Below are 27,816 nucleotides of genomic sequence, written 5' to 3'. Positions count from 1 at the left end.
TAGCTCAACTTCAGGGATGGAATGGCATGTCAGAGGGCTCCCTCTAGGTTGAACGCTCAGGTTTTTCATAAACTATTTTAGCCACGAAGACCATTTTGCTCTTTAGACAGACATTAGATAGACATATTGCATGTACCTATGTTAGGTGGGGCGATGGCATTTATACGGTTACTTTTAGATTACAAAACACATCTGGTTTATCTATTTACTCAGCAACCTACAGGGTAGGGCAAGGATTATCTGCCATCTCCCATTTTATATACGAAGAGCTGGGGCTCAGAGAAACAGAGACTTACCCAGCGTCACATGGCTAGTAAATGACAGGCCCAGAGCTTCTGACTGTGCTCTTGCCCTACCACTGAACGGTTCCTCTATTTCTAGTCACCACCTCCCACTTGTAAACATGCCAGGAGGTGCCCAGTGTTTCGGTGGATCCTGTGTGGCCCTTCAGACTATGTCCACATGGGTAGAGCCAGCTGGCAACTCTGCAAACTCGGCAGAAGAAACAGTGATCCTGAGTTCATTTACTTTAATAACAAATATTTACCAAGCCAGGCACTACACGAGGGGATATACTAGATGGACTCACACAAGGAGACAGATATGGGCCCACGGGAGAGGCACAATTAAGCAAATAATTACAATTTAATGTGATTAGCGTTTTTTTTTTTGTTTTGTTTTGTTTTTTCTGAGACAAAGTCTTGCTCTGTCGCCCAGGCTAGAGTGCAGTGGCATGATCTCGGCTCACTGCAACCTCTGCCACCCAGGTTTAAGCGATTATCCTGTCTCAGCCTCCCAAGTAACTGGGATTACAGGTGCCCACAACTGTACTGGCTAATTTTTGTATTTTTAGTAGAGACAGGGTTTCACTATCTTGGCCAGCCTGGTCTCGAACTCCTGACCTTGTGATCCACCCACCTTGGTCTCCCAAAGTGCTGGGATTACATGTGTGAGCTACCGTGCCCAGCCTGGTGATGAGTGTTTTTAAAGGGGAAATTATGTTGGGGGAAAAACACCACCCCCAACTCCAGAAGCAAGGCTGACGAGAGCATCCCCTCCTGCACAGGTACCTGAAACCCCCTGTACCTCTCAGAGCAAGCCCCTAGTCATGGCTCACGGAACCTTCTAGCCAGTGGCAGCTGCCCACTGGAAGGGTTAAAGCTTAAAGCAGAAAGCCAATCTGCAGGTGTTGGTGACTAATTCTGCCACTGAGCGATTCCTCTAACCCTCCAACTTTTATTTCTTTACAAATGAGCACGTGAACGCTCAAGGGCTGGGGAAGAGCAGAGAGGAGGCTGGCAAACCACACACACCAAGCCCTCTCCAGCCCCTTCTCAGTAGAGCAACAGCAGTAAGAAGACAAGCTGGCCGGAGTCCAAGGAGCACCGCGGCGCACACTGGCCTCCCTCACATCTGGCTAAGCACCTCCGGCCCCTCCGCTGGGCCACCTCATAATTATAATATTGCACCAAGAAGGAGAAGCCTGGGCACAGACAGTCAGTTGATCAGCAATAAGACAGGCAGAGGGAGGCAATCTGAGGAGGAGCAGTGGCAGAGAGGGAGCTGGGACAGGTGGACAGATCCTCCTCCAGACAGGAGGCTGGATGAGAAAAGTACTGTTTGTGAGCAGACCCTGGGTCTTCACCCTTCCCCTGCCTGCCCAGACTCCTCAGCGGGCCTCCATCCTCTTCCATTCTTCCCCCCAGTCCTCACTCCTCTTTCCGCAAGGCCAAACTCCTTGGCGAAATCTTCCCCTGAGACTTTCACCCCAGAAGGGTGATTCCTAAATCCCAGAAGAGTGATTCCTAAACCTTAAGGAGCACAGGAATCACTGAGGGTGGCTGCTTGCTAAATACACAGTTTCTAAGCTGCATTCCTTGTGATTCTGAGTACGAAGTTGTAGGCCCTGGGAATCTGCATTATAAATAACATTCTTCACCCCACCCCCATCCCTGTCCCCATTCTCCACTACCAACACCACACCACAAGTGATCTGAAGCAGGCAGTCTTTAGATCCCATTTTGGGAAAGCCAGCCTTAGGGATGACTCTCTCTCGAAATCCTAGTGGCCTTACTATCTGTTACTTTACATTATCATTTCTTTTCCATATATACAGTTTAGCTACTCACCTTAACCATAAGGCTGTCAAGAAGAGGAAGTATTGTCTCCTGCCTCTTTGATTCCCCTGCAAACAGCACCAAGTACAACGCTCTACACATAGGAGCTCAGGAAATGTTCTGGATGTAGAGCAATGATGAAGATAAGAGGCCAGGGAAGGAAAACCACAGCGGGGACGGTGGAGTACAGAGGCCCTGGCTGGAAGGAACTGTTTTTAGCATGCCGCCGTGTGCCAGGCTGGAACAACGGTTTGCTTCGCCTTCTTTTTTTCCTTCTTCAATACTCTTGGCATTATACACCTAACCTCCCTTGTGAAAGTCAAGCCTGAGCAATGCACCTCCCAGAGGAAACTTTGCCAAGAAACTCTGCCAAGAATCCCGGGTGCTATGTGGCTTAGTTTAATGGCCAAGTGAGTACTCTCTAGGCCCTGAGACCTGTCACGTTTCCGGGTAGAGCAAAGGATAGGGCTAAGCCTGAACTTTAGTAAAAAGATGAGGACACTTAATCTACCTCACTCAACATCAGCAGGGCAACGGCCCTCCTTCATTCAGCAAATATTTCCTGAGTATCTACTCTGCCAAACATGGTTCTGGGTGCTCATGGGTCCTCGGGTGGTTAAAATAGCATATGTCATCAGAAAGCATTTTCTAGTGACTTATCTTTAGAAAGTTGCTTTAAAAGCAGGACCCCAGTTGATGATGAGCCCCAGAGCCACATAAGCACCAAATGGACTTTCTCAAGAATGCCTGGTTATAGGATGAAGTGCTACAGAGAGATCCAAGGTCAGGTCTCAGGCCCTGGCAGGAAACAATGCTATTTTCACTTTATTGTGAGCAATCCTTGGCAGCTCTGGAGTTCTTTCTTCCACTCTCAGATACTATACTTTGTCCAAAAAAGCAAACTGCTACACCTAGCTTCTTTTAATCAATAACTCCTTCTTGATTTTCAGGTATCAGCTTAAAGTTCACTTGCTCCAGAAAGCTATCCCTGACTCTTGGACAAGATTAGATGCTCCAACTTCTAAGTCTCATGGCCTGTTATATTTCCCCTATGACAGCACTTTCCCAGAATCCTGCAATTGCTAACTAAACTTTGAGGTCCAGTAAGGCAGGGACTATCATCTGTCTTGCACATCAATCTATCCCCAGTACCTAGCATCGTGCCTGAAACAATGTAGGTACACAGTAAGTACAGCTGAATGATTAAATGAACTGATGAGTGCATCATATTTGACCAATGATGGCAACTGAGTCATGTCTCGTGATAAAACTCTGACACAGTTTTATCCACTGCCACCAACAAACAGCTAAGACAAAGCAGTACTATTCCTTCTGTGGGACCAGTATCTTACAGAGGTAAAATTGGGGCTTACAGCAGCACCCCAATACAGACTCCAGGAAGCACTTCCCATGATCAAAGATGGATTCAATACTGCAGAGTCAATATAATGTCATCAAGAGCCTGAGACACAGGACTTGATGGTAAGTAAGGTTTCTTACAAGTCACTCAACTTCTCATAGGCTCAGCTTTCTCATGAAGAGAACACAGGCACTTTAACAGCAGGTACTCTCTTTAAATAAGGAAGAAATGACAATAAAACTTTCCCCACACCTGGATGGTAAGTTAGAAGAAGGAGGCAGCCTTTGCAATGAAGCATCTCCGTGGTTGGGAAAGGGTTAAACCCATGTCTGGGTTCTTTTACCCGTAAATCAGCCTTGACTGCTGCTCAGTCTGAATGAAGCCCCACCAGGTTGGCCTGTCAGGAAGGAAGCCCATGCGTCCAGACTTTTGTTGTTCTAAGGATTTTTTTTTTTTTTTTAATTTTACTGCTCAGGAAGGAAGCTGAAGCTGAGGCCCTAACTGCAGTCCTGCTGATTCCTCAGCCGAGCATGCGCTACTGCCCTTACCTCTCCAGCTACCTCTCAGGCTCCGCTCCTTTTCTAGAATTCCTTCTGAACCATGATTTTGGCATTTGGGCCTAAATCCCAGACTTTCTCCCCTTCTTTAAGAACCAAAGATTAAGAACATTCAGCATTTCCCTTCCTACCTAGCACACACTTTTGTGACTAAATGTGGGAAGGGCTGGGGACAGAGAGGGAGCAGAATTGGGTGCTCCATGACCTTCAGAGACACTTTACTTCCAAAGGTGAGCTGAACTCCTTTCTTTAAATGGAGCAGTGAAGGAGCTGATAGAGATTGAAGTATCAGATGACTGGCCTCCAGTGGCTATTTCTGCTACAAACATGTGTGGGCATGAGACTCTTCAAATATGAGCTACTCTATTTAAAGAACAGACTCAAATCCAAGGTCCTCAGGCACAGGGTCAGTCTTCCCTACTCCCATCCTCCTACTCCCCACCTTTCCCACTGACATGCAGTCATTCTCTGGTAGTCCCAAGTCCCATGGGGCATTTTTTCTACAAAGAGAAAAACACTGAGTTTATTTGTGCGTTCAGGGTAATGGACAGCCCTCTTTTACTCCTAGGAGAATGCACACAGACACTATGCCCCGCCCAACGCTGCCCTCCCCTTCCCCCTGCTAATCCCTCCCCAGGCAGCCCCCCCATCTCAGTCCTGCTGCTGTATTTCTCTTCTGACCTACAAGGCCCCTTCAAGCCCCGTCCTAAGCCTCCCCCAAGCAGAGACAATCCATCATGCTGTGGGACTGTGACACACACAGATGGGGGAAGGTTCACAGATTTGTCTCACATGGGCAAGAGGGTAAAAGTGTCTGTATAACTTAAAATCTAAGGACATACAAGAAACCCAGGGACTGTGAATTCTAATACTAGTCAAATACCATTACAGCAAATCTCATTACATGTAGTCCAAATCTCTATCACACACAAATTCTAATAACACATTGATTTCAAACAATAGCCAGTAAGACAAAATTTCAGAATAAGGAAATACCATGAGATTTGGCTTTTCTAAGTCGGGCCCCTGCCTAGATCTCCAACCCTAGTCAAGTCCTCTCCCGACTCACAGACTCAGTTTCTCTAACTTGACTATTACCTTGCTTCTAAATAAACAAGGGAGAAAGAGGTCAGGGGGACACCAGGGCTAATCCTGGTGGATGGATAATAATGAAAGCAGGAGAAGCAGCTGGCCATCACAGAAAAGGGCTTTGGAGTCTTTCTCTCTCCCTCTTTCCACATTGACATAAGGCATGAGTGTGTGAAAGGACCCTACAAACATTGCTAGTTGTTAATGACACTGTGTTTGGCTACATCAGTGCTTCTAACAGGGAAGGTTATAGGACCAGATTGTCTTTGAAAAAATAGTAACTAAGTATCAAACACTTAGTATGTGTGAGGAACCTTTCTAAGCATTATCTGTGTATTTAATCTCATTCAGTCCTTCCCAACAACCCCTTTAGTTTATGCAATTCCCATTTTGCAGGTGAGAATACTAAGGCCCAGAGAGATTAGGTAATCTGCACAGTATCAGAAAGCAAGTAAGCTAACAGGTCAGGATTTAACTCCAGAGGCCAAACTCGTAATGACTATATTATATTGCCTCCCCACCTTTGATCTGAAACACCTTCAAGTTGAGGCTCAAAGGGGCAAATATAGCTTTTATTCCTCTAACAGGTATTTATCATGCTAGGCCACTGACTTACTTTAAATCAAACCCCCAGAAGCAAGGTCAAATGAGAGCAATACAGGATTAGCTGGCACCTAAATGGGAATCATATACCTGAAAATAAAGCGAAGGTCTCTCCAGGGCTGGCCCTTACCCCTCCCTACAGCTTTCTGTCTCTGCTGCACTAAGATGGATGTAAAGCCATAAGTCTCAGCCTGCACATGAATTTCAGTGGAAAAAGACAACTCTTGCCTGGTAAGTCACACTCAGACTTACTGGGCTTGATTTCTCATGAGACTGTACCAAAAGGTTCCTTCTTCACTCATATAGCTCCAGATTTTCCTAAAGCTTCGGATCTGTTAACAGAATGTACTGGACGCGGCACCACGTCTCCCCAGCAAAAACACAACTTTCATTTCCTCTAGGTCATCTTCAACCAGAACACATTCCACAGAGAAAACTGACAGCCACATATCTGAATTGCCGGACGGTTACCTCCATATCACTTGACTGTTTCCAACTTCGACCAGGATCTAGGTAGAAACTTTTTTCTAAAATACACACCAAAAGCAGATTCGTATTTGTGGACTCCATGACAGAGGATGTAATGCTGTGGGAAAACATTTGGAAAGGGGATAGACTCCAATCTTAGGTTTCTAAGGGTTAGGAAAAAAAAAAGTAGACTTAATTTTTTTTAAGTTATAAATGATTTTGTATTAATAGTATCCCAAGTAATCAATCAAATAAGTCTATATTTGAGAAAGGTGATTTCACAAAATTTTGGAAAACTCCCTCCCTACCTTGGCCATTATGAAACCTCAAGGTATAAGTAAGTTCTTCCTTTCTTTCCTCTGCACCTTTGGGATAACATAGTCTTACAGATACTGTCCAGTGCAATGCTGAGGAGTGGCAAGATCATGAAAACTTAAAGTAAAAACTAGATTACAATCACCACCATTACAGTATTCAATATGCAATGAATACTAAACCCTTTTATATGATTGGCACCAGGCAAGAAAATAATTTTTTTAAACATTAAAGCTAAAGTAGTGTGATTAAGATAACAGAAAGGTCCAATCCATTGGGTAAGGCTGGAAGATGATGAATCTCATCTGTTTACTAAGCATGTACCAGGTGTTCTGATTCACATCACAGCTTATCATTTCTCCAGGCCCAACATGTAGTCCCAATCCAGGATCTTTTCCTGGAAAAGGCGTAAGAAAGAAAGTTCTTTTGCAGAAAATTCTCTTTCTTGCTGCAAAGAAAAAGATACTTACGAATTCCTACCCTGGAGCACACATGTAAAGTTACAAAGGATAACAACACATTCTGTTCAACCACACATGCCACAATTTAAATGGCACTTAAAATTTAGCTGATATGTAGCAATAAATTATCCTTAAGTCTGCAGTTCATCTCTCTTTAAGACAGGATAAAATGGCGCTGAAATGTGGTTAAACTCTTAGGAGCAAATATGCAAGTCCAAACAATATTGCTATTTTGGTGTTTAAAAATCCTGTGGATTTTACTATGAAATGTACCATCACTCCAAATCTCAAGTATTTATAAAGAGCATGGCCCAACGTGTGCTTTGATATTTATTAACCACATGGATGTGGTCAATAAGAGTTAAAAGTATGAAAAACCATTATAAAAATATAACTGTATTAGATATATTGTCACTCCAAACCTCAGTTATTTACAACGAATACATTTCAATATGTGCTAATATTTATTAACCAGATGGATGTAGTTAATAAGGGTTAAAAATAAAAGCAATATAAAAATATAATTCTATTTTTCAGTTTCCTCTTCCCTGCCTAATGAGGAAAGGGGGTGGGGAGGGACAGCAACTTTTGTTATTTGGATACAATGTGTGGTTTGTTTTTGTTTTCAAACAAAAAAGGGCCACCAAATAATCAACCTGGGGCCGCTGACCGGAAGGCAGCCCCGGAAAACTTCCCGTGGGAAGAGTTCCAGAAATTGCCCGGACTTTAACGGGCCCCGCTGTGCTGGCTGCGAGCCTCAGACCGTCAGAGGCCACCGCGACTCGCCTCGCCCGAATGCCAGCAATCCCGCCGAAGGACGCGCCCTGGACTTGGGAAACATTCCCCGGAACATTTTTGCAGATTTGACAAGCAGGAAGGGAAAAACATTCTGAGCAGAAAGGAGAAACCTCAGAGTTCTGGGGACGCCGAGGGGCCAGCGAGGTCCCCAGGCGCTGTGCACACGTCCATCCTCCCTCTTCCACGCGCCCTGCTCCCCCACCCAGAACCCTCCCCGAGCAGTGGCCGTCCCCGCGCCCGCGCTGTGTCCCCCTCACGCCGCGTGCACCCCCTAGCGCCTCCCGCGCGCTACCCTGCACCCCGACGTTGCGTGGGCGCCCCCCATCCCTCACCCCGGTCCCCACTCTCTTCTGCTCAGACGGTGTAGAGGAAACCGATCGGGGACTGGGTTCTCAGTGCGACTTGGGGGCGCGCGGACTTGGAGGGCGAGGCGGGGGGCGCTCCCGGCCCTCGGGGCGGCGCGCGGATTCCCGCCGCGGCCTCCTAGTGCGGCAGAGCGACGGCGAGATCACCAGCATTTCTGAAACCACTTGCGAGCCGCCTCGGTGGCGGAGGCTGGGGGGTCCCTTGCAAGTGAGCGAACGGGGCCAGCTCCGTGGCCTGGCCTCCCCGGGACCCGTCCTCGCGCCTCTCCGCGCCCCCTCCCCCAGACGATCAATTACCAGCCACCCTTCTGCCGGGAGCGGCCAAGGGCTGGCGGGCGACCGCGAGGAAACGGCAGCCTGGATCACTTCTGCATGACAATTGGCGGGAGGGAGGGCGCGGGGCGAGGAGGGAGGACGGCTGCGGTGTCCGTTTTCTCACCATGGTGATTAGGCATTCCGGCCGTAAGAGGAGGCAGCCGCCGCACAGAGCGGCGCGGCGCGGGGCGAGGACAGGGGAAGAGCGGGAGCTCCGCGAGAGCCAGCCCAGCCGCCGGGAGAGCGGCGCGCCGAGCCAAGCCAAGCCAGGCCAGATGGCTCTGCAGCCATCAGGGACTGCTCCCGTCCAGCCCGGCCCCACTTTAGCTGTGCAAACATTTTTTTATCCCAACAAGACAATTAAACCCAGCAGCATGAAAAGGAGTCTCCATGACTGTGTTGGGAGTGAACAACCAGAAACAACCACACACATCACAGGAGTTCTTACTCCCGGGGAGCGGGGGAGAACCCGGGAGCAGCTGAGGGAGAGGCAGCTAGGTCTGGGCAGTCAGGGCAGAGGGAACCATCTGACCCAGCTCTTCTGGCGCTGAGCCTTTCCCAGTGGTCGCCTGTCCCAGCTGCAGCCCAGAGGTGCAGCCTGGCCACCTGGCATGCCCCAAACATTCTCCCTAGCAAGAGCAACTCTCCTAAAAGCCCAGAGTACAGTCCCTGCCCACCCCAGTCCCAGAACCCTTGGAAAGTTTCCCCCTTCACCCCAGCCCTCCCCATTCCAGGCTGCCTTTGGCTAGGTGGGCTCAGCTGATTTGCTTGTTAGAACACAGGGTCTTCAATGATACATGCCTTTATAAACACACATCTCAGAGTACAAAATACCATCTCTTACTCGCCCTTTTTGGAACTCAAGAATGGCTGTTCGGGTAGATCAAAGATGAGAGTGAAGCAGAACATTCAGGAGCTGCTGTGAGCCATCAGGTTTCCTGCCCACCTGTGACTCTGCCCCACCACAGTGAAGGTCAAGGAAAGAAGGCAAAGCCAAGCCACTTATGGTCAGTGTCCAGTGTCCATCCCTGGGGTAAGCCAGAAGGCAGGGCCAGTCGTCGCTCCACATAGGCAGTTCTGAGCCCTCTTCTCAGCCCTGCGGTGAGCATGCATATTTAGTCAACTCCAATCTGGGCTGAGTGGATAGGCTGGCAGGCTGGCCAAAGACTGTGTCACACAGGCAGGAATCTGGGCACAGGGGCAGCCTGAAGAGAACCATCAGGAAATGCACATGACAGGAGCTAAGGGGGTCATAAATGTACAGATTCTAACACAAGGCAGCAGACAATACTTATCTTCCCTTTTGTTGTAAAGTTTCCTTAATGAGGAAATGTTTATTTTAAAGGCCCTGGGAAACATCACTGTAGATACTTCATATGTAAGGCACACGTGGACTATTTGTAATTGGTCCATAAATTTTAGCATTATTTCCCTGGACAAGGGGCCTTGGGGACTGGTTCAGGGAGTGACAATAAACAGGAGTTACCTCAGTCCCGTTCCTGGGAAATTATGCATCCTCCATGAATGGCTTCTCACAAAACACTTCTCCCATTCTCCCGGGCAAGTAAGTCAATCCTGTAGAGTAAAGGCTGCTTGTTTTTCTATAGAGCCCAACACCTACCTCAGAATCACCTGTGAAGCCAGGTGAATGGACAGGCAAGCAAACTGGAATCATCTACCAGGAAAGATGATACTTGACCCAAATCGCTATAGTTCTGTCTACAAAAATGTATATTTAATCACAAAAGAAATCCTGCCTACCAGTACCCAGATTTAAGGAAAGCACATGTATGCATTACACCATGTCTGCAGGCCCCTCTTTCCCAGTGGGCTCACGAGTGGACACATCTGCATATTGATGTAGTGTGTGAGTGGGGGGGGGGGTGGCTGCAACAGTAAAAACTGTCAGTGTTTCCATTATACAACTGATTTCTTAATGACCTAAAACTCAGTGATAAAAACTTCTCTAAGTAAAGGACACACACCCCCATACTACTTGCCCCCTGCCCCCACCCACCAACAAAGCTCTAAAGCCAAATGCTTTACTTCGGACTTTTATTGCTGCATTTAATTAAAACATTTAAACAATCTTTATGAAAAGATATTTATATGAAGAGAACTGAAAAATGAGTCAACCGTATCAGAAATTAACTCTAAATTTTAAGAATATATATACATGTATACACATATGTGTGTGTGTTATTAATCATATATGGTTAATTTGGGCAATCTGGCGAAAGCACTGTATCCTATCACTCTGCTCTTCTGAACACTTTCAATCCTCTGTCTTTTCATATCCCCATCCCCTGTCACTGCCCCCATCTGCCCCTGAAGCTCTCTCTCCCTTTGGAAGCAGTCTTGTATACTGTCACTCGATTATCTGAGAAATATTACTTATTTCAAAACGGTTCTGTAGGGAGGACCTGAAAGGCATCTAGTGGGAATAATCAGGCCTTCTAACGGCCCTTAAATATGTATTTACATAAAACAGACCATAAATATTCCGACACACGTCGGCATATGACAGGAGCCAAGAAAGCTGCGGCAGACTTTGTCTTAGTGCCTCTTCAACCCTTCCTTACAGAAAAATACTTCTCCTGCCTTCCAAAAATTCACAATCAAAGCATGAATGCTATCCAGTGTGACCCAGTGAGGGATGTGCTAACCACCGAAGCTAAGAAAAGGAGGAAAGGGCAAAAATTCAGGGTGATCACAGGTACCACAGCCTCCTTTTCACTTTGCACCTTTGTTTCTTATTAAAGATCAGTCACAAATGCAACTCTGGATTATAACGTGGGTGTCCAAACACCCTCCCCTCACAGACACTCCCATAGGTTTTATGCTCGTGTAACACAAGGTACTCTATAAGGGAAGAAGATTTTAAATGCATAAAAGAGGAAAGGACTCCAATTTATATAACACTATATTTGAAATAAAGAAGTTTCCCCACCCTTCTGATCAGAATATCATTAATTTCAAGGTCAGAATTCCATTTCACTTTGGGAGACAGACTCATTTAATTTTTCTCCACCCAGGCGTATTCCTGTGTGAGGGATCCATCTCCATGGGGGATGCCACCACCACACAATGCAAACCAGGCAAACAGAAGAGTTATGGCTTTGACACTCAGAGGGGAATGGATATCCACGTCTATGAGTTCTGACTTGACTAACAAGCTTCCTCCCACTCTGGAGTCTGACACAGGTTTGGGCTAAAAAGATAGAAAAATGGAGACAAGCTGGATGTGTTAGGTAGGAAGAAAGGGATCTCGATCTCCAGATGTGACTTTGTGGCACATTAGTTATGAGAGGATTTCATTTTCAACTTGTATTTGGAGAAAAAGAAGAGGCAGAATCTGTCACACCCAAACACAAGGCAGTTTTAGCTGGAGGTCACATTACAACTAGCCTTGATCACCTGCACATCGCTGGACAAACGAAAACTAAAATAAAATAAAACGGACCAACACAATGCCGATACCTGTTCAGCAGGTATATCCAAGAAGCAAGATCACAAGACACACGAGTCAACAGAAAGTGAAAAGGTGAAAAAGAGCCAAAGCCAAAGTGAGAGAGCAACACTAGCAGTGCTGCTGTCAGCCAGCAGCCTTCTGCCTTAAGTGGGGAGGTCTCTGGCTTACAGACGCTGACATAAAAGACACACTTGCAACATATTTCAAAACCAAAGAGCGATGGATTTACAAGGCAGGTTGATTTTATGATGACTTTTATTGAAAAGGTACGCTGGGTTTAGGCAGATGCCTTTTAGCGCAGGAAAGTTAACACAGTGCCTAATTCAAGGAGACAGCCTGAGGAAGCAGTGGCGACAGGGGAGAGAGCTGCAATGTCTCTATTACTCTCCTCGGCATCATAAAGAGGAGGGAAAAAAATGGTATTCGTGTTGGTGGTTATAGAGAGGACGGGAGCACGAAAAAATACAGAAGAGGAGAAGGCGAACCTCAGATGTAGTTTTCTTAAGAAAATAAAATGAAGCAAATCTGAGAACAAAGGGTTGGGTGGAAAAAACACCCTCAGTTCATAAATTCTCACCAGGCTTGAAGAAAACTGCTCTGTCTACCCACAGCCCAAAAGCTTCAAAACACAATTATTTTCTGATTATATCAGAGCAAAAGATTGCAGGGTTCAGCACTCCCAGTCTACAAGTTCCAAATAAAGGTTTAGTTCCAGCTATGAGTAAGTGTAGCCAGAGCCCAACAAGGCACTTGGAGAACATGAGAAAAAGCTGTTTCATAAGCAGAAATTAATAATAGTTGTGAACATCAAATATGGAGCAGTCACACAGGTCAACCGTGTCTAGTCCTAAAAGTGAGCCCCAGGATAAGCATCCAGCAAACCTGTGAAATCCCCAGAGAAGTCAGCTTTCTAGCATTGCAATCGCAAGGAAAACACAGCTGTTTGAAATGCTTTATGGTGATTGACGACACCTTTGTCCTTCTCTGAAAAATAGCCTGATGTGGACAAGGGCTGAGAGTTGTGAAAATATAATCACGTGGAGTCTGCTGGATGTGATACAATGGAAAAGCTAAAAAATAACACTGAGATCAGACAAACATAATGAGGACAGCAAAGAGAGGAGGGGTGGACATGTTTCTTTAGGTCCCCCAAATTCCCTAGGAGCCTACACGTCTTAATGAAATGCCATTCACTCCAGTACATCTGGGGCACCCCTCTTGGCTCCAGAGTGCTCGGAGAATAAGCCCAGAGAGAAGGGCTGTGCTGGGGCCAACTTGCCTCTGGCTTCCTTCAGAAAAACATTTCAGGAACTATCAGTGCTCACTGATGAGAGACAAGCAAAGGTTAGCACTCCACAGCTAGCGAAAGAGAAGTAGTTGGCCCTTCCCATTACTAGGAGCGAGCAAAACGCCACCGACCTGTTGAACGCCACAGTGAGGCAAGGCTTACTAGGGGTAAGGGAGGGCTCGAACCAAAGTACTTACATCTGTCATTCCGATCTTCTGGGCTAGATGAGGCTTCCCGATCAGAAATGAGGCCAGAGACAGCAAAAATCTTCTTCCCAGTGTCATCAACCTTTAATGAACCGGGGGAGCTAGATGGCAGCTGTGTCCCAAAGTCATATTCCTTGCCATCTGCATCTGAGAAGCGCAAGTGGGGAGACTCTGTGTCATGGCAGTTCTTAAGTCGCTTGGCCGGCGTAAAGGCTGACTGATAGCTCTCCCGGTCCTCGGTAGAGGCAAAGGGCCGGAAAGCCCCCACACCGCTATGATTCAGCATACTGATTGGGGTGCAATCTAGATTTGGGGGAGCAAATTGGGGGTGGAGGTGTAGTAGAGAAGGGGGGAAATCGCGATTGGCAAAAGTGCCTGGCACCCCACCTTGCCGATGGTACATAGAGGCAAAGGTATAGGAACCGTTGGTGAAAGGAATATGCACGTCCTTGTCAACTGAGACAGGTACACCAAAGGGTCGTGGCTGCTGACAAGGGATGGAAGCATCACGGCTGGCCTCAGCCGTGGATGCCAGGACCATCAGTGCTGGGGATGCCAGAGGGTTGGGAAGGTAGGATGAGTTCTCCATCTTGAAGGCTGCCCGGTGTAAGTCCATCGGAGTCTCTTTCTGTGGCCGGCGTTATACAAGAAGCAGTCTTCCCTGGGAGGGAGGCCAAGCAGCACTTTGGATCAGGGCAGGGAATATTACTGGGGAATCATTCCCTTCTAAGACCTGTGGAAAGCAAAGAGAAAAAAAGAAGGGGGAGGAAAGTCAGGGGGGAGGAAAAAAAGGGAAACCCCAAGTGATTGAAGCACCATCCTTATGGCTTACAGATGCTCGGGCAAGAGACACCACAGGCTTTAGGAGCCAGTGGGCAGCAGCATCAGACCATTTTCATTCAGGAAAATCAATAGACAACTTACTGTGATGTACGCGTAGCTGACTTTGGTCCCTACACGTTCCGGGTGAAATGCGCCTGAGCCCAGCAAAGAAAAAAATATCATAAAACCTCCAAATACAATATTCCCTGAACAAATGAGCTTTGGAAGGCCAAGTCATCCAGTAGATTAAGTAGGGGTCTATATTTTAAAGGGCTTCCACCTGCATCCACCACTCACAGCAGGCCTGACTTTCAGAGACCAGATTCTACCTATATGATTTCCTACATATGCAGCCTCTCTTCATCTCCCCTAACAACGCCCTAATACTGAAATATCCCTAATTCAAGTTCATCTAGACCAGGAACACTTGTACATATTAATTGGTACAAAGTATACACATGGATAAATGATACACATTGACAAATACACACACACACACACACACACACACATCTTCATGCATCACCTAAGACTGCTTCCAGAAAAAAGTGCCATGTGAACAAACAGCATTAACATTTATTTTTGATGCACACCCCTCTCTAATCACATGGGCTTTCTATTTCTCTTTTCTGAGAAGGAACAAAACCTTCATCAATAAAATGCCTGGCGTCTCTGACAATATTTAAAACCATAATGGGTGCCTTTGGCATACGGTCTCTAGAAGCGTCTGTCTTCCAAGGGGCAGCAAAGAACGGATCGGTAATTTTAGTTACTAATGCACTCACTCTTAAGTAGATTTGTAAACTGCCTTGCATTTGCCATTAACATTTAGAACAAAATGTTAACAAAATTTCTGACTTATTTTGCTCTGCTTATTGGCCCAGTCAGAGCTGATGTCCAATAAAGGCCTCCGGAACAAATTGGAGTTCAGAGAGACTTCTTTCAGTCTCCCTTGTAAATTTAGGTTGTACATTTTCATAGTCACTGGTTCCATTCCAAAATGTATTTTGAGTGGGGGCTGGGAGAAGGGCTATATATCAAAAGCCAGGACAACATAAGATGAATGCCAGGACTTACTAGCATCAAAAATATACATGAAACAGAAACTTAATGAAACCCGAAGCATAGCCAAAAAATCACCATCTGCTACAAACTATAACCTTTAAATTGAGAGTCCTATCAGAAATAAAATCTATCTCCTCCCTGTTAAAAAGTCTACCTGGAGTATCTTTGGTATTCCCTCAAATAGAGAAACCTCAGTTAAACAGTAGATGAATCCTCCTGGCTTAATGCAGTGCAAAGAGAGTATTTCCTTCTCCCATCCTGTAGCAGACGTGTCAATGACTGTTATTAATTGGGAAGATGAGTGGACACCATCAGACTGCTTCCTCATTTGGCATCTTTCCTTATAGACATCATTGCTAAATTACCAGATTATGTATCTCACATTAACGGATTTTTCTCTCTTCCAAATTTTAAATAACTTTCCTGTCAAGTTATAGCAGTGCAGGGAATGATCTGCCAAGGACAGCCAGTCAGCCTGACAAGTCTGGGAATCCTGTTCTTGGCTGTTTTCTAGTCAGATTAATGGTCACACAACATGGATGCTCTGAAAGTAGGTCTAGGGCTGTTCCAAGGGTTCTAGGCAGCTCTTCACAACAGAAAGAGCTACTTGTCTATCAACAAGCAGTATTATAGGAGGCAAACATAACACTGAGTGTGAAGGGAGGAATGTTTCCCCCTCAAAATACCACCCCCCCATTCACTTGCTATTTTTACTTCCTAGATCACCTCATTATCTTAAATGAGTTTCATAAATTAGTAATCTGGTGACAGCACCGGACACTCCAACAGAACCCGGTGAATCACTCAACCCTGGTTATTCATTTGAAAACTTCATTACACTGAAGATAAATCAACAATATTTTTCCAGGCCACATCTCTTTTACTTCACTGCGTGGGCGTTGGTCTCTATAGAGGAGGGGGGAGTGCTTTTTTATTTTCCCTTTTCTTTCTTACCCTCTCTTCACATTAACAACTTGTATAGATGAGGCTTCAGCCGACCACAGTCATTATGAAAATCTATAGTTAATACACTCCCAATGTCAAAATGTCATGGGTTTAAACACAGAACCCAAAATAAGAAAACTAACTGACCCTCTTAATTAAAAAAATATGGATTGTAAGATAATCAGCTTGATGGAGCATTTGGGTGACTGTGAAGAACCGGGCAAAGGGAAAGTAAGTAACTGTTACTTTTCTGCCTCTATGCTGATTTTTTTTAATTTAGCACTTCGTGCAAATCCAGATTAAAATAACTCCAGCTATTGATCCGAGCAGTGGAATTGACATTAATTTTAGTTCACTTCTCACTTTGCAAAGGGATCAATAGGAAGTAATAACAGCTGACATCCCCGCTGAAAGGAGGAGAAAGAAGGGCTGAAGACAGAAATCGAAAAGCAACCAAATAAATCATCAGCTACTTTTCCACGGTATCAGACAAACTCCAAACAGATTGCAAAAAGTCTTTGTTGAATTAACTAAACAAGGAGGAGGGATCAATCTACGAAGCTAAATAAATTGTCTGGCAGGCGGTGAGGTTGGACGGAGGGACCAACAAATATTGAGTTTTTAAAATTTCAAATCCTTGACGTGATGGGTTTGTTTCAGTTCTGTGTCTGTGGGAGTTTGTTTGTTTCTTAAATCACACTCCCGACCCAGGTTTAAAGTGATTACAAAACGCCAGCTATCTGAATAATTAGTGAGATTACTAATTGCGTGATTAAACATGCCAGAACCAAGACAAACGAAACGAAGACCCCCGCGTTTGGAACCTGAAAATGTCTGAGGCTGGGCTGATGCGCACCGCTCCGCGCTCTGCGGAGCGAACTAGCCACTTTCGCACAGAAAAACCGAAAGCCCAAGAGAAAGTCACGAAGAGTAGGTAATCTCCCATCCCATCCTCTGCCCATCCCGGTCCAGGGTCTGGGCTTCCTGACCCGCGCCCGAGATCGGCATAGAAGGAAGCGGTGCTGCTGCTGCTGCCGCTGCCTCCCCCGTAGCTGAGAGCGAAACCCATTTGCAAATGACTGCCACAAAGAAAGCTGCAAAGGGCTCTTTCCCGGAGCCGAGCTCAGGGCGCCCACCAAACTACTACTCTGCTGGCAATTAAAATGCACACACAACACTCCTCTGCTTATTACAACAGGTGACATTTTTGTGGTCTCTGAACCGTTTCCAAAAGCTAGGAATTAAAATAATAGAACAAATTAAACGATATTTTTCCTTTGCATAAATAAACTTTTAAAAAATTAACAGGGAACTTAAAAAGCAAAGAACAATGGGAAATGAGGCAGAGTATCGGGGGGTTGTTAAGAACGCAGGAAAGAATTTTTTTTTTTTTTAAGTTCACAGACTTCTTCGCTTGAAGAGAATTCCCGCACACCAAATGCCCAGGGGGTATTTGGAAACACCGCTCTAACAGAAATTTTACCACCAGATGCGAGAACTCAGGCAACATAAGGCTAACACAGTTCCCGGACTAGGGCCGACGGCTGTGGTTCAGACATGGCCGGGTATCGGTCCCAGATTTGGACCCAGATTCAGGCCCAGCTTGGCCAACTGATGCGAATCCGAGACAGCCCGGGCCAGTTCGAGAGTGCGGGATCGCTGGGATACTGACTTAGCGAGCGGGTGCAGAATTCAGCTCGGAAGTCTCGACTGGGAAAAACCAACTCTTTTAGGGAAAACGGGGGAAAAAGAGGTGAAGGCGAAACCTACATAAACTTGGGGCCAACACGGAGCCGAGCCCCCTACTCTTTGGCCTGACCTCTCCCTCCGGCTCTCGGTTGTCTTTGTATATGGAATACTCTAGGTCCCAACCACGAAACCATCTGCGCCTAACTTTTGGGCAACCAAGGCGCCAGTCTGGGAAGAACCGACACGTGCAAGGGCCCCTGGTCCGCAGCGGCACGGGGCCCGCGTGGCAGGGGCACGGGGCTGCCAGCCTTCGACCGAAGTCTAAGGACCTCCAGCCCCCAAGCAGCCCCGCCCCGAGGGTCACCCGGGTCCCGCCGCCGCTCGTCACCGCTCCAGCCGGCAGCCGCGAGCTCCTCCACTCCCGTCCTCCTGCAAACGCGAACCCGCGCGGGGGTACCGGGCCCTCCCAGCTCCTGGGCTTCGGGAGCGGGGTGCGGGAGGGAGGATTCTGGCGCACACGGCGCGGCTCGCAGAACAGGTGTGTGTCCCCGCTAGCTCCGCGCCCGGCCGCGGGCGCCGCCCAGTCCTCGGCCTTCCCCAATCTCGCTCCGAAGCGCAGCGAGCGAACTCACGCCACTTTTGCCGGGTCTCTGCGGGCCAGGAGGGATCGGTACGGAAGACGCCAGCAGCGCTCTTCCTCGACGCTCTTTCTGCCTTTCCCCCCTCTGCTCATTCCCCTTTGCAGGAAGAGCCCACGAGACGGAAAGAGGAGGAGGCCAGGCAAGGCGAAGGCCCCCTGCTCGCTCTGCTCCCTCCAGTCCCTTCGCTGCTTCCTCACTGCCCGCCCTTTTTTTCTCTTTATTTTTCCTTTCTCTCCCTTTTACCCCTCAAGCCGAGTCCGGAGCGGAGGCGAGAGGCAAGACGTGGCTGCTGGGCGTCGCAGGCAGCGAGCGCCGTGCTCTCCCCTTCAGCGGCTCCCGGGGCAGGGAGCCGGCGCAGGCGGAAGACCTCGGACGACCCGGGTCGGCCAGGCAGGGCTGAGCCCCAACACCTATGGCCGGGGCCCCATGCACCCCCCACACCTATGGCCCGGGCCCCACGCACCCACCCAGTGCGACGCGCGCCCCACTCAGGACCGGAACACCGGCTCTCCGTGGGAGCCGCATCCACGACCCGAGAATGCAGCGTGTTCTTAATGGGAAGTGAGATCTCTTCCCCTGCCTCCTGGCTGCCCTAGTCCCCGCTACTTCGGGACTCCAGCGCGCCCTCGCCAGCTGGGGTCTACCCGGGGCGCGAGCTCTCGGAGAGGCTCCTGGAGCGGGGGACGAACCGGGCATCCCCTCGGATGGCCTCGCCACCGTGGGCGGCCTCGCCCGGGGGGCCACACGGAAGCTCTCCGCCCAAGTTTGTTGTGCCCTGGAAGAAAAGGCGTTCTCTTACAAAGCACAAAGGCGAAACGCCCAGGCCGAGCCCTGAAAAGCCCCGGGTTGGGGGGCGGGGGTGGGGTGGAGGAGGCTGGAGGCTCCGGAGCACCGTGGCGGGGCCGGGCTCCAGGCAGAGAAGGTCGCTCCGCCCGGGCTGACAAGCGCGGCGGCGGTGGCCGCAGGACCGCAGCGACCTGCGTGCTCGCTGAAAAGTTTTGTTCTCAAGTCAGAAGAGAAATTGTTACTCAGTTTAAGGCAGGTCTAAGATTAAAAATAAAACTACAAACAGAGTAACGCGCCCTAGTCTCCACGATCGTCCTCCCGCCTGGCTCAGTAGAACCGCTGGGAGAGGGGTCCCGACCCCGAAAATCCCGGGAGACCCCATGTGTCGGGCTGCTCTACTGCCAGGCCGGTCCAGCCCAGCGGAGCGGGGAGTTTACCCGTGGCATTTAGAACGGTCTGCCTCAGTGCTAGCACCTGCCTCCTTCCTGCCCGCAGAGGATCCCCCTATCCTACCCGACCTCCCTCCCTCCACACCCTTTACACCCGCCCCGCTAGGAAAAAGCCCAGCACCCCGGGCCCTGGGCTAAACAGTCACTCCTCGGGTACCCGGCGGAGCCGGCAGTGTGGGGTGGAGACTGTCGGGGTCGTTTCTCATTCCAGTCGCCCCTTCTCCATCCCGCCCGCCGCCTCGGCCTCCCCACTGAGTACCACCCAGCCCCGGCCTCGCCGGAAATCCACGCGGGGTACACAGGGGAGCCCGGAAATCACCGGGGGGTGCAGCAGGGAGCCCGGCGAGAAGGTATTCTCGTGAACGACCCAAACAAAGTGGGAATGGGGCTTATTAAAAGATGGAGAAAAGAAGTCCTGCTCCCTTCCCTTGCAGTGCCCTCGCCCTCCCTACTTGTCCAATTCCCGCGTCTGGTCCCTCCCCTTTGCACCTCCCTCCCCCCCCCAAATAAAACACATTAAGGAAAACTCAAGACGGAAAGTTTGAGCGAGGCAGCGCACGGAGCGCGCAGGGCACCAACGCCGAGAGGCTCCGTCGCGAAGATCCAAGACGCGCCAGTCCCGGTCCCAGCCCCTGCCCCTGTCCGGGGGAACCGCCCGAATCCCTAGGAAACCGACCCGGAAAGTTAGCCAGGTTCCTGAACAAGCCGGCCGCCCTCGAACCCACCCCTCTTGGGTACGCACACACGTCCACACCCCTTTCTGATCTCCATACTTGCCGTGGAAATTCCTTGGGAGAACGGTCGCACTTTTCAGGACACGGAGGGAAGCAGGCGGAGAGCGTGGTGCATGAAAAGTCCCGGGTGCGCAGAGCCGGCGGAGGCAGTGGCGGCGGCGGCGGCGGCAGCGGCAGCAGCAGCAGTAGGCGGCTGGCCCCGGGTTTGTGTTCGCGAGCTGCCTGGGATTGCATGTACAGATCAAGAGACTCGGTTGGCGTGAGAGAAGGAGCAGTGCTGCCTCTCAGCGCTGACTCTAATCAGTGAATGAGCCTCCACTCTCCCAGGGACTCGGAGACACACACACGCGCGCGCACACACACGCACGCACACATTCTCTCACACTCACACACATACAGGCACTCTGAGCACTGAATACATTAGGGGACTAAGGGACTCTGGGAAATGAAGTCCAGACCCAGGGCACTCCTGGATAACAGACCTGCTGGCCCTCACCAAAGAGCTTGGAAGTCTTGGGGTCACGAGCCATTGTGAACTAAAGAGATCGTTGGCTTTTGTTTACATCCCTCCTCCCCCACCCGCAAAGGTCTCAGTGAATGGTTTGGTGCTTGCTCTTCTTCCTTTCCTGAACCAAAAGGGATCAAGACTAAATGGGCAAAGCTTGAAGACTAATATCCACTGCTGCTTAAATGACCCCCCAAATCCTGGCTCCCTCATAATTTCTGCCTTTTTCCAGAAAAATCTTACCTGCTGCTTTGTTCCTGGAATGTTTCTCTGGGTCTTTGCCTATAATAAAATAATAATAAATGAATATTAATAAAACTGTAACTTTTGGAGGAGGCGGAGAGGGCCTAGTTTAGCATCCAGATGTGGGAATAAAATTTTTATTGGTGTTTTATTGATGTTTATATTACAGTTCGTTCTTTTCTGATCATTTCACATCATCGTATAATTCACCAAACACAGACAAATAAATAGGGGAAATGGATAGAGAACTAACATTCCTGAGTGCTTTCTAGGAGCCTGGTTATGGGACTAAATGTCTTTACATAATCTCATTTACTCCTTAGATTAATTCTGGAGATAATATTACCACTAGTTTATAGAAGAGGAGACTGAGGTTGAAAGGGTTTTGTAATTTGCCCATGGGAACGTGGTTAACAAGTCTAGGATAGCAGGTAGTTCTAGTTCTGAAAGCAAAGCTCAACCAAAATCAAATCGTGGTTTTAGAAGTCATTCCTTTGTTTTGCGGTTCTGTGTCTAAAACCTCAGATTTCTCATCTGGAACAAAAAAGCTGGGGAAGTGGGGAGTTGGGGAGGAATGGAGTACACGCTGATAATCCACCTTGCAGAGAACCACATAGGATTATAAATTGTCTAAAACAAATGAGACTCAAAATCTCATTCTTGCTACTATTTCATTGTCCTTTTTACTTATGTTTAACATTAAGGTGGCATATAAATATTAAGTATGTTTAGGTATATGTGTGCTATTTATATTTTAAAATTGTAATTGGCAACTCTAAATGATTAATTTGATCACATGTACAACTATTTCTGTCTCTATAAGTCATGGTATCAGGGTTGTTTGTTGAGGAATTCTTTTTTTTTTTTTTTTTTTTTTTTTTTTTTTTTTTTTTTTGAGATAGTCTCTCACTCTGTCGCCCAGGCTGGGTGCAGTGGGGTGATCTCAGCTCACTGCAACCTCTGCCTCCCGGGTTCAAGTGATTCTCCTACCTCTACCTCCTGAGTAGCTGGGATTACAGGCATATGCCTCCACACCTGGATAATTTTTGTATTTTAGTAGAAATAGGGTTTCATCATGTTGGCCAGTCTGGTCTCAAACTCCTGACCTCAACTGATCCGCTCGCCTTAGCCTCCCAAAGTGCTGGGATTACAGGGGTGAGCCACTATGCCTGGCCTGTTGAGGAGCTTCTAATCCATGTTTAGCCATTCACTCATACACCAGCACTTACCATGTTAGCTTCTATTATTTCCACTAGGTTATTCTTTCCTTCTGGATTGTAAACTTCATGAAGTCAAGAACCATGTTTGTTGTATTCTACGTCATACTCTCAGCACCTAACAGCATCACTCTCTTAGTTGAATGAATAAACGAGGATCTAAAATGGAACAAACTTCTATCCTCAAAGAGCTCACCATCTAGTAGAGGAGACAAAGAAAGAGTTAGAAATCAATTTCATGATCACTATAATTAGGATGACCATAGAATTTATTTATCTAACTGAGATAAGTTCAATGACAAAAAAGGGACACTTTTACTAATTGTTCTGGGATGACAAGTGTGAACAAGGGCCATCCTGGGCCAAGCATGTTGAATGGTCACCCTGGCTATATAAGGTGTTTCATTCATTCATTTAACAAGCATTTATTGAGAACTGGCTGGGGTGGTTCTCAATTAAAAGAATTATAAACCACTGATTTCCCTAGAAATTGAAGTATAAAACATTGAGCAGCAAGAGATAGGCAGGAGAAGTGGGCCAAATCACAAAAGGCTTTGTATACTAAGCTAAGGAAAGCGGATGTTATCCTACAGATGATGAGAAACCCCTAGAGGGTTTTAGGGGTGTGACGGGGTAGGATTTCTGTTTTAAAACAAGCACTAGTTGTTGGGTGGGAAATGTGGAGCTTAGAAAGGAAGCAGGGAGGCCAATTTAAAAGTCTATTACAGGTAATTCAGTTGAGATATAGTAGGGCCTGAACCAAGGTACAGGGCAGAGTGAGTGGAGAGGAGGGGACACATTAAGGTGAGATCTAAAAGGTAGAATCAACAGGATTTAGCCACTTTAGTGAAGGCAGAAGGAAGACCCTCTGTAAATCCTAAATAAGATTTTATTGTTAATAGCACAAGAGGCTGTCAGCACTTTAATGTTCATCAGTAGTAAAAGGCTCCCTCAGATCAACTTACAGAGTTCCCGTAGATCCAGTGCACATTCTCACAAGTAGGTGATACAGATGAGAAGGACTGTTCAATCAGCAAGCCAAATATTTTTAGCTGCTACCGCATGCAGGGGTCCTCACTATGACGCAAGTACTTAGAAACTAGAGCAAATAATCACTGTCTATAACAGCAATCTAAATGAAAAAATTAAATGCAAACCCCTGATAAAACCATAGCAAAATTATATAGGGTAAAATTGAATATGTAATACCTCACTAATTCACAGGTCATATGTCCAGCAACCTCAGCTCTCCAAAACACAATGAAGCAGGAAATAAGCAAAAAGTGTCCCAGAATAGCCAAAATAAACATTACAAAGTCCATGCACTAAAGTTAACACATTTCCCTCCTAGGAGAATTACACAAGCCTTCATTCAGAGCCGATTTATCCTTTCTTAGGTACAATTCTAATAAGCTTGATTATTTGGCTTTCCCATTCACAGCTAATTAAGATTGTCAAATTAAAAGGGGGCAGCCATTAAAAAGAATGATATAGACTTGGATGTACTGACATGGAAGGATACGTATTATACATTGTCAAGTGAGAAGAACAAGTCATATAACAGTATATATAATATGATTGGATATTTGTCCATATACATGTACACACACATTGACAGAAAAAGGCCTGTAGGGATACATTAAACCGTTAACAATGGTTATGGCTGTGGAGTCGGAGTGTGGACGTGGCAGGGTGGTGGGTTAGACAGGAAAGAGGGGAGGACTTTGACTTTTTACTCCATAGACTTCTGTTTGTTTTCAGTGAACTTATCTTGGTTTTGTAATTTTAATATCCATCAAAACACATAAAAAGAGCAAAGGGTAGCGTTGTTAGAGCAAGAACACTGACAGTGAGAAATGGTGACTGCACTGTAAGATGCAAGCACCATAACTCAAAAACTAGAAGAAAATGGGGTTATTTGGTGTGAAGGCAAAAAGCCCTATCCCATCAGTGGTCCCAGTGGATGTCATGAATTCCAACCAAACATACCGTGATACTTTTGGGGATAAGTCATCATGGAACACATTAGGCTTAGTATATTTTACTTATGAGAGCAAGCACATATGTGAAAATATAGAAAAGTAAATTTCTACCAAAATGATTTAAACAGAAGATTTTGATACTTCAAGAAGTAAATTAAAAAAAAAAAAGTAAATTTCAGTTGTCTGGAAAATATACTTTTGTGGAACACATCATTCCCTGAAGACGAGAAGTAAAGGAGATATCACTTTATAATAAGAGCAGAGGCGATGCAGAGTAAGGAATGGTCCACAAATGTAACATTCAACAAACATTTATTGAGTGTCTACCAAGTGCCAATCACTAAGAATAGAAAGATAAATAATAGTGCCTGCCCTAAAGAGGCTTACAGTCCAGTAGCAGAGAAGGATAACAAAGCAAATACATATGGTACAATGTGAGCAGTGCTGTAATGGAAATTCTGAGTATAGGGTGGTAGAAACACAAAAGGAGGTGCTAAGCCTGCCTGGAGCTATTAGGAAAGGAGGCAGAGACACAAGTGGGTGTTTAAAAAATAACTACCTTATGGGATAACATCTAAGCTTTGTTAAAAATGACTGTTACATGGAATAACACTGAAGTTGGGCTTTGAAGGATAAGTAGAGTTTATCAAGGGAGAAAAATGGGAAAAGCACTCCAGGAAGAGCAAATAGCATATTCAAAGGCACATGAAATTTCCTGCCACATTCCGATAGTACATCTCAAATTTTTCCACAAGAAAGAGGTGGTGCAGGTGGTGGTGTCTAAGGACAAGCCTTAAATGGCTTGCCACTAGCTTGAAATTTATGTATCCCGTTTTATCTTGAAAAATGAATGGAAATTTTGCTTTCAACTCCATAAATATCTTAAGCTTTAATATAAAACCGTGTTTTAAATTACTTATTATTTGACATAACTGATGCTCCAGAAAGATGCACCACATTTATTTGGTGCTTTCTCGAATCTGAAGTGTAACACTAAATAATACAGGGGCATACATTCCTAATTTGGAAAACATTCAGAAATTGGGCTGGAAGAAAAAAAAAAAAAAAAAAAAGAAGAGGAAAAGAAAAAGGAGTAGAAGATATAAGGGGAGACTGGAAAAATAGATTAATAGACTGTGAAAGATCTTGTTTGTCACATTAAGGAACTAACTGGACACTCCCAGTGTCTAGCCAACTCCTATTTATATTTCAAGACTTTGCTTGGGATGGTCTCTTCCAGGAAGCCACCCTGCCCACCAGCCTCTCTTCTCCTCAGACCTGAGTATCATAGCAGTCTATGCATGCATCTATTCACTTATCATCTTGTGTTGGAATTATCAACTGTTTTCAGGTTCCTCTACTAGACTCTGATTTGCTTAAAGCAGAATTTGCCTTAGCTGTTTTGCATAGTACTTAGCACGACAGATACTGGTGTCTGTCGGACTGAACTGATTTAGTTAAGAGGACAAGATTCAGAAAGTACTACCTGGTCTAGACTCTAAGCTTCTTGAAGGGAGGGACTGCTTGCGTACCACTGTATCCCAAACACTTCACATTCACTGGAGATATCCCAATAGATGATTGATAAAATATGTAGATTGAATGCATGAAAATTCTCAAGACAAGAATGACATCATTAGATCAGGGTTTAGAAAAATAAAATTGGAGGCAATTTTAACTGTAGATTGGAGAGGGATAAGACTGGAGACAAATTAGGGAGAAAATAATTCAAAAGAAACATAGGACATATTGGCAAAAGACTGCCTTTTCTTAAAAATGCTTTCCTAATTGGCCAATTTGATTAGATGTTTACGTTTATCTTACAAGACTGGTCTTTTTATTCTCTTAGGATTTCCTGATGGAGGATATTCAGTTGCCTTGTTCTCTGACCCCAGCCCCCTTCAAGCTGGTGTCTTCGTGTACATCTGGAGGTCATTGAGGGCAGTGACTACGTCTTATTCATCTTAGTATCTCCAATGCCTAGGACATGCCTGCTCAATAAATGTTTGCTGAATGAATGAACACATAAATTGATCTATTAGTATACTGTACTCAAGCTCCGACCAAGACACAGAGGACCTAATGATCCCCAGTGTGCAGGCTTCTGGATACAGGAAACAGAACAAATAAAGCAAGACTAGATACGAATGCACACCTATTTCGCAGGTAACACAGGGTAAATTTCTCTCTCTGACCCCTCCATCCTCATTCTGAAGAATAACTCTCATTGAGTGAAAATCAATAAAAGTCATTTTAAGGGAAGTAGGTTTAGAAAAAGGCTCTGAAGGAGGAGAAAGGAGGAAGGGAACTTCAAGTTTAAGCAATTTGGACTTTTAAAATATATATATAAGCACTTGTAAGCTTCAAAAAACCTTTACAAAATAAAAAGTCTGCTTTTCCATACTCACTTTCAAAAGGAATCTCCCCCACCTATGCCCAACGCACAAACCAGCAGTCTTTTTGAGATTTCCAGTTTTATCACCCAAAAAAGAAAAAATAAATTCACAGCAGAAATAATAAATCCTCCATTTTTCATATTAACTCTAAGGAACTTTCTGAAGTAGTTGCAGGCAGCTTCCAAAGACATTCAACCAATACCAATGCCCAGATTGGCTGTCTGGCAGCCTAGCAGCAAATATTCACTGACTACATACTATGAATCAAGGCACTAGGAAGAAGCTGTAAAAGATGCCCACCCCATCCCCCTAAAAAGGCACAAAACACACTTCCTGTCCCCTAAGAAGCTTGTAGATTGTAGCATTAACTCATAATCAAAGGAAAGCTTAAATAGAACCAAACTCAATTTTATAATGTAGATAAACTGTATCAGGTGAGTAATACAGGGAAACTCTTGTAGGTTTTCAAAAAACCAGAGAAACCATCATAGTTGGAGACGTCCTCAAGTGTTTTGGACAAAGGTAAGATTTAAGTACGGCATTAAAAGATATACAAGTTGAATATTGAAGAATGGAAAATATTACAAGAATAATACCCATGGTATATCAGGGAACAATTTACTCAAGAATTGTGTCATGAAGAGTATTTGCAATGATAAGAGTTATTAAAATTTGACATGGAAATGCAGCATCATAGTTAAGAACAATTGAAGGCAGATCTGGGTTTGAATCCTATTTCTACCACTTATTGGTTGAATGAGCTTGTCACACTTACCTTCTCTATAGCTCTGTTTCCAAAAGCTTAAAATGGAGACAATATTAACTTCCTAAAGTTAATATGAGGATTAAACCAAAAGTACTCACCACAGTTCTTGGCAAATAGTAAGGGTTCAACAGGTGAGAGTTCCATGCTCTCCCTTCAAAGTGC

At 46.0% G+C, this 27,816-nt stretch overlaps 1 protein-coding gene and 1 long non-coding RNA gene across 9 annotated transcripts in view; both read right to left on the bottom strand.

Moving 5' to 3' along the window:
- Positions 1-20,949, bottom strand: part of RNF220 (ring finger protein 220) — a 254,410-nt gene extending 233,461 nt beyond the window's left edge. For 3 of the 8 annotated variants that reach the window (XM_017540767.2, XM_017540769.2, XM_017540772.2), the window contains exons 1-2: positions 20,589-20,854; positions 13,406-14,147 (exon numbers count right to left, since the gene is read on the bottom strand). In XM_017540767.2, the coding sequence (XP_017396256.1) occupies positions 13,406-14,030 (625 nt within the window). In that variant the 5' untranslated portion in view covers positions 14,031-14,147; positions 20,589-20,854. Of the gene's footprint in view, positions 1-13,405; positions 14,148-14,338; positions 14,390-19,043; positions 19,359-20,588 lie in introns of those variants that run through there. The other 5 variants (XM_037742844.1, XM_037742846.1, XM_017540770.2 and 2 more) reach the window with 4 other exon arrangements.
- Positions 6,438-8,471, bottom strand: LOC119473029. Its single transcript, XR_005202195.1, has 2 exons — positions 8,101-8,471; positions 6,438-6,957 (listed from the first exon to the last, which is right to left on the bottom strand). It is a non-coding gene; the product is annotated as an uncharacterized LOC119473029 (long non-coding RNA).
- Positions 20,950-27,816: the final 6,867 nt, after the last annotated feature.

This window comes from Cebus imitator, unplaced genomic scaffold (genome assembly GCF_001604975.1).
Source record: "Cebus imitator isolate Cc_AM_T3 unplaced genomic scaffold, Cebus_imitator-1.0 Scaffold129, whole genome shotgun sequence".
Taxonomy (NCBI): Eukaryota; Metazoa; Chordata; class Mammalia; order Primates; family Cebidae; genus Cebus; species Cebus imitator.
This window is presented reverse-complemented; position numbering and strand designations above follow the sequence as displayed.